Genomic DNA, 7,742 nt, shown 5'->3' on the forward strand with positions numbered 1-7,742 from the left:
ATCATGTTTTCTTTGGACTTTTTGATTGTTAAATAATCACTTGTCATTGATGCCACCCTACACAAAGGAGGCCTTTTCAAATATAGGATGTAGTAGAACATTTCTTTAGGAATATATCCATACCTACACTTATCCATGCAATATGTGTAGATGAATATATGGACTATTGATGGTTGGCCAACATAGTGGAGGCAATTACATCATATCCTTGCATGTTCAGTATGTAAATACCCCTTATACACACTAATAATGCATGCTTTCTACTCACTTTCTATAACTCCACTAAATATTAACCCTCTCCTATGCACACACATGCCATCTTACATATTCGAAAGTGAATCTCTTGGTTTACATCTAGTTTATATTATTGCAAGGTTGCCATGTATCATGTTTGATGCCAGATTAAGGGTAGATCCTAAAAGGTTGGATCCCTTTCCCCACCTTCTTCCATTGCCTTTCCCATTATCTCCATGTCTTTGTAATCTATATTGTGTTTGTAATGGAAAATGTTGATGTGTCATTTGTCAAACCAGTAAATACTAGCTCTATCTTTAGTGCACATGAGGTATGCCTCCCCCACAAGTATTGGCTAAAATAGTAAAATAAGGGCCGTGTTAACATCGTTCGTATGTGCTAACAACACAATCACAAAGGTCAAGTAAATGATGAAGCTTCTCCTCCTCTATGACCCTACTAAGCAAGAGAGTTCAAGTGGGCAAGAGCTTTACCTTACATGGACACACCATGTGACCGCAATGAGTCCTAGGAAGATATGCATTCAAGAAGACTTGAACCCATAGTCTTCTAATCTAGCTTTAGTTGTTGGGATATCACCTTTGGAGTTGGAACATAAGATTGTGTGACATGTGAGAGAGACTAGCTTTAACCGTTGGGGCATGACCTTCGGAACATAAGATTGGCCCTTGTACCTATGTGTGAAGGACAAGACCATGATCCATGTCACTAAGTAACTCTCTCTCTCTCTCTCTCTCTCTCTCTCGTTTCAAGCCAAAGTGGACCTATGATCGAGAGTCTCTCTTTTTCCTGACTAAAAAAAGTCATTGCCAAAGTCTTGTTTTGTAAATGACTATTTTTATCAACTAATATAATATATTACTCTCTGATTGGTAAACTATGGGTAGAAACTAGAAAGGTAAAAAGAAGCCCATGTGTGGGTGGTGGTAAAGGTGGTTGATTGGCTACGAGAGTGCATGCATTTTAAAATGAGAATCCTCGGGGAATTTTGGTTCATCCTCAGGAATTAATTTTAGTTAGTACGTTCCTTTATAAGCTCTCTCTACCATCGCTCCTCTTGATTCATGTAGTGCTCTTAGAGATAGTCATTGGGTCTCCTCCCTTCTCTGATTCTCTACTATAACACACCCCTTTGCAGTCTCCTACTGTGATTATTATCAAGGTTGATTGAATGATCTGGTCAGGCAAGACTTGATTGGATTGGCTATATCTATTTCGCCATCTCCACAATATAATCACCATCCTATTGCTTCATCTCTTGCTCTGATTGAAGATCCTCCATAGCCCATCTGCAGGCGTCTCTGATTGACAATTCTCAGCTATAGCCCATTTGTGGTCTGCATCGCCATATCAACCTACTTACTACTCTTAGCTTTGCACTGCAGTCATCTGTTAATAGCTTGCCATACCATATTCACCATGAGCACCGCCCAGCTTGCCTCCCTTCCCTCCCATGAGGGTCCAGTCAAGATCAGCAAGGTGCACCAGATAGTGAGGCTCAGGCAAATGCTGCAGAAATGGAGGAGAAGGGCAGCCATGGTGGATCACAAGGCCTGGGTGAGCTTGGGCTCTGCACTGTCACCGCGGCGGCGTAGATCTGCCTGCAGCCGGAACGCCACCACTGCGGGTGCAGACCACAGCAGCCAGGACAGCGATGACGCCGAAGACGATGCCACAGAGAGGTCGAAATCCTCCGCCGATGCCCCGCCCCAGGGCTTCCTTGCGGTCTATGTCGGCGCCGAGCGGCGGCGCTTCATGATCAGGACCCAGCATCTGAACCACCCCCTGTTCAGGGGGCTGCTGGAGAAGACAGAGGAGGAGCTAGGGTTTGCGCAGAGCGGTGGGCTCGTCATCGCCTGCGAGCCCATCCTCTTCGAGCATCTCCTGTGGATGGTGGAGGACAACCATCTGGATATCCAGAGTGCATCAGAGCTCTCAGAATTGCTGGATTTCTACCATATCCGCCCCCATGAGCACCACCATCATCACCATCAGACATCAGTGCCTCCATCATCATCAATTTTGCTCTCCCAATCCTAAATTCTCCTGTTGTTACCCTCTCCTTGTCTGCAACACATTATTAACCATGTTTCTAGTTCTCCCCTTAATCTATCATCATCCATGCATGAAGGAACATTTCCCTTTCTCGATCAAGATCTCAATATCTCATCCTTGTCTATTGTAATGTATGTATGTGCATTGAGGTTCTTGATCAGAGAAAAATGGTTTCTCTGCTTGCTTTGATGTCAGAAGAAAAGTAAGGTTATTGAGTGTTTTGACTTGACAATTGCAGCAGATTTTCGTTTCTTCTCTCAAGTAATTTCTGTGTCTGTCAAGACAATGGTTACAGCAGTTTTTACCTTCTTCCTTTGAGCTACAAACCTTCTTATAGAAAGCTACCATGTCCAATGTTTTCTGAACATGCCGGTTGTAGGGGCTGCCTGAGGGGTTCTTATAATGCCAATTATTCTCACTCTGGTCTGTCCTGTCAAGGGTTTTATGGTGATTAAATATTGGGCTCTCTCTCAAAGATGATCATAAGATTATTAGAATCTTGCACTAATCCCCATAATGAAGTGTCTCACTCACTAATTGCATAATGCAGTGTCTTGTCTAGGCTCCTATAGTATGGAATAGTGCTATCCCTAACCTCAGCGACAAAGAATCTCATTTAAGCATCAAAGAATTGAATCAAATAAGACATGACGGTAGTTTATTAGTGAAGCGCCACTCTTTTGTCATGGATCCTGTCCTTGTATCCAGGCTCTAATAATGGTGCAAGTTTTGATGCTCTTCTTATGTTAACAAACCATGAAGCCAAGTGATGTAACCTTGGGAGATTTGAGAAATTAGAACTGTGGGCTGGTGAAATGTGCAATGTGCCTAGTTTTCTTTTTCGTAATGTGATCAATTGAATTCTACTTCAAGCAATTTATACAACAAAACAAAAAGAATTGGGTATGCTACTTATTAGCTGCTTTAAAGCTTTCAAACAAGAAGGTTCACTTGAATTAGCATTCTTAAGAATCTTTGGAAGCTTCACCTCAAAAATTTAGTTACTGGACATGCAGCTCATAAGGAGCTCTAAAGCTTTAAAACAAGAAGTTTAATTAAACAAGCATTCTTATCTATTATAGCAAAAAAAAGAGCATCTCTAGGCTTAGCAATAATAGCAAACACACTCCTACCCCTAGTAAAATTTACTATATTTTGAGCTCCCAAAATATAGATAAATCTTGCAACTATAATGACATTCCAACAGTCAAATGAAACACTTTTGAACCTTTCTACATTAGATCCTCTTACAAGTTCATATGAGCTTCACATAACATTATCCCACAAATCCACTAGCCTCATGATCCACTTGTCATGGATATTTAGATAGCAGGAAGCTGTGTCAACACTAAGAGATAAAGTATTAAAATGTGGAATTTCCTTTTCCTAAATAGTTGCACTCAAGAAGTAGCTAGGGCATTGGCAACATTGGGATCCTTCCTCTCTAAACTCTTAAGGTTTAGCATTCTAGCCATCTAGTTAGTATGACTAAAGGTTTTCCCTTTGGATGGACTAGGGCCAATTCATTGTGTGGTAATAACAATCCAAGGTTGATCAAAATGCAATGGCCATTTACAAGAGATTTTTTAAATTCTAATGTAAAACCATCAACTCCAAACATTCTTGTGACATTGAGAAGAAACATGTGTCATGTAAAATGCCATCTTATATGACAACATTAGACCAAAAAATTTCCCAAAAACCATGACCCATTTCTTCAAGAGAGCTTCACAAAAAGAAAATGAAAAGGCCAAAGAACAAACATTGATTGTAATATACTTTAGTACTACCAATTGACTAGAAAATGAAAGCCTATGCTTTAAGCTTCTCTATTTATGCCCATATCACAACTGAGAAATGCCCTCCTACGTTCAAAGCAATCCGTGGAGAGACCTCTCGTGGCGGGTTCGGTCCACGTTCCTGTCACTGCTATTTAGAACCCCCTTGGCTAGGGTTGGTAGCTAGTTGGGGGTGGTTTGGCGCGCCCTCCAAAAGTTCAACTTGATTCACTATGCTCATTTATGAGTTTGGGGTTACACAATCTCTTTTTAAAAAAAATAGAACTAGTGTTCCTAAATTTACAAGCACAAACAAAGGTGCAAGTGAGTGCTCGAGACATCTGCTAAGGTGGGGGTCCCTTAACTTGACACTTAGTGTTTGACCTTCTTGCCTTGGTGGCAATTTCAATATCCTTCGAGGATTAGGGAATACTGTCTTCCCGACCCTGCTCCTACGTGATAGGAGTGAGCAATTATGCAATTCAATCTATATCCGATAGTTCTCCTTGATGGAAGCTATCCTAGCTTGCTAGTCTTTAATCTAGGGTTCTTGTCATTGGAAGAAACGACACTCAGATCTCTTGTATTAACATCAGATTGCATCATGGTTGAAGATGATATCTTCAAGGTTGTTTCAGCTTTATTGAGGCCAGATTTGGAATAGAGACCAGTGAGTGTTTTACTTGTCTCATGGTCCACTTATGAAGTAACAATAGACTGGCTCAATTACGTTTAATCCTAAATAAGTCGAGTTAAGCCCCATATAGGATTTATCTCATTGAACTACCTAGCCAATTAAGGTTAATGCTTCATATGTGTGTCTTATAACTCTCTTTAAGATGGCTCGCTAGCAGTACCATTGAAACCGTCCATAATACCACATAATCTAAATGTGAGTCTTTCTTAGGACGATGATGTAATATGGAGTTCTACTTGGGGGAATTTCTTTTCAATGCACTTACGCAAATCATAAACAGAGGCTTGTGTTTTTATGTTGTATGAGGAACACGAAGTCATCGGCCTAATGCATGTGCGAGCTACATCTCTCTAAAGGATTATAAGAGCCCAAAACCCGGTCTATTGTTGCAATGACCTAAACATACTTACCCTAATTATTGTAGCATTCACGACTCTCATGTACTTGATTTAAACTTTTACCCCTACCTTTTCAGTTTAACCAATTTTGCGATGCAAAAAGTATGATTTTTGCTTAATGACGAATATGCATAAGCATCCTAACAACCCATTTTTCCGTACCTTCAAGCATGCCAATGTTAGTGCATAATCTAATGCATTACGGGCACAATCAATAAGGTCCTTGATTTTTTTAGCATGCATGAGTGCAAAACCTTTCGTGCAATTTATTTGTTCAAAACATGCCAAAGTGCAAATAAACATAGTTTCCAACATGATAGAATGATGCAACCTAAATGGTGTTTAGTTATCATAGACCTTTTTCGAATACTTCTCCCTTCCCAATGAATTCGGCCTATGTTCTTAAGGCCTCCCATCAGGGTAGGATTTATGGGACGCACTTGATTACCAAGTGATGTGGTTCCTTGACCCGTAGCTCCATCGGTAGAAGCGGGATCTGTGTTCAGTTGGACTTTACTTCACTTGGGAGGCATCATATAATTTTGGTTTTTCCTTTGTGGCTACACGCCCAAGTTATGAGAGAAACAACTACTCGTGGAGGGAATTCGTCCGTGAGAACCTTCTCGAAGAGGGAGGGAAAGAAAGATGGCAAGCTCGAAGTCTTCAAAGAGAGAGAAATTCCCTCTCTCTCAATTTCTCTCTCTCTCTTTCTTTCTCTTCTCTCTTACTCTCCCTTTCTTTCTTTCTCTCTCTCTCTCTCTCTCTCTCTCTCTCTCTCTCTCTCTCTCTCTCTCTATAGCAATGGACCTCCTTTCCCTTCAGTCAACCAGCATATAGGGCCACCAACTCCAGTCCTCCCCTGACGTCCTTCTCCTCGCTTAAGCCCTTTTTATAGGGTATTGGGGGGGGGGGGGGGGGGATTTAGTAAGGTATGGGGGCCCTCCCCCACCCCTCCTCCCATGGCACATGGCAGCCCCCTTGCCTCCCTCTCTCGGTATGTGGCAACCCCCCTTGGCCTCCTCCACGGCACGTGGCACCCCCTTGGCCTGCTCCATAGCACACACGGCCCCCCCTTGGCCTTCTCCACGGCACATGCGGCACCCCCCCTCCTCCTCCAATGTTGATACACGACAAGCCCCCTTGCGGTGTCCGCCAGTTGGCGCTGTGAGTGGGGGGGGGAATTATTCCCTTTTTTTATTTTAAAAATCATTTAATTAGGGGGGGAGGTCATATGGCGGGAGGGAGGGGGAAATGTTAAACACAATAGGAAGCTCATAAGAAAATTTGACACATCAAGATTCCAATAACATGCCTAAATTCCCTCACTTGCAAGATTAAGGGAATAAAGTACTTGTACAAGTACCTTTTTATCATAACCCCTTTCCAACTACAATTGTCCCCCTTCTTGAAAAATGTTTATGAATGGGAGGATAAGTGTCCTTTTTTTCCTTCTTCCTGACTCCACAAGAGGGTTTAAAAATATTTTTTATAATTTGCCAATAAGAATACAAGCAGGCAGCTCCTTAATAAACCATAGATCAAACCGTATGAAGCTTGAAACCAAAAGAAATTAGAACAATAGTAGCTTGTATCGAAAGGTTGATAATCTTTAGCTCAATTTGCAACTGGTCCACTCTTTTTGGCCTTAGTAGTTTCAATTCTACCTAATGCACCTCAATCTTCATTAAAGTCTTCACATGCTATTGAGAGAATAAGAGAAGGAAAATACTTCAAACATTAGCTCGTTTGCTAGGCTATCAATGTGATGAGGAAAGGAAGTAAGAGAAGGAAGGATTATGGTTGTAATGCACCATCATTGCTCCACATTTTCAACAACAACCTCAATCACTCATTTATAGTGCACTTAGTAAGCTTCTTTTTAAATAGACCATCACTCCAAGACTACTCTTGTTGTACACACTTGCAACCTATGTGGCTTTCATGCCAACACCTAGCTTATGGTAAACTTGGCAATGCTCCAACTCGCCAGATTCATCGTAGTTCAGATTGATGTTCAAAGCTACCATTCTCAAGGCACTCAAATGCATTGGAGAAACTCTACCCACTCAAATAAGTGATCTACTGAAGTTTGAATATAGCTCTTATGCTTTGTACTCATAGGTAATGGACCCACTAGATCAATACCCCATTATGCCTCAAATCAGCCTTCAAGATCCTTCTTCCCATTTGTTAGCACTATATACAAGTCTTGCACTTATTCACAATATCTCTCTATAAGGATGGCCACACATAGACCTCCATCAAAATCTTTCATGTAGTGATCTTGAAAGCAAAGTGACCACCTCATGCACCTTCATGATTGGCTTCTAAGATTTTTTTGATTCTTCTCCCTAGGGTACTCATCTCAATATGACATTTGCACATTTCATATGCAAGTTATCACTCACAACTATATGCTTTGTTGCTCTCTTTAACAAAATAATACTTCTATTTTTTTTGCAATCCGTGATGAAGTTCACATAGTACAAATTTTTCTTCCTTTTTTGAAGTTTCTTTGCCATAAAACAAGTTAGGAGCATTTTGTAAAGTTGTTATCCA

At 41.1% G+C, this 7,742-nt stretch overlaps 1 protein-coding gene across 1 annotated transcript; it reads left to right on the forward strand.

The window, feature by feature from the left end:
- The first annotated feature begins 1,254 nt into the window (after positions 1-1,254).
- On the forward strand, positions 1,255-2,542 carry LOC148028108 (uncharacterized). Its single transcript, XM_087689789.1, has one exon. The coding sequence runs from the start codon at positions 1,675-1,677 to the stop codon at positions 2,293-2,295; it is 621 nt and encodes a 206-aa protein (XP_087545915.1). The 5' UTR covers positions 1,255-1,674; the 3' UTR covers positions 2,296-2,542.
- Positions 2,543-7,742: the final 5,200 nt, after the last annotated feature.

The sequence above is a fragment of the Lygodium microphyllum genome, chromosome 12, assembly GCF_053477565.2.
Source record: "Lygodium microphyllum isolate KBCC chromosome 12, Lygodium_microphyllum_v1.1.10, whole genome shotgun sequence".
NCBI classification, from domain to species: domain Eukaryota; kingdom Viridiplantae; phylum Streptophyta; class Polypodiopsida; order Schizaeales; family Lygodiaceae; genus Lygodium; species Lygodium microphyllum.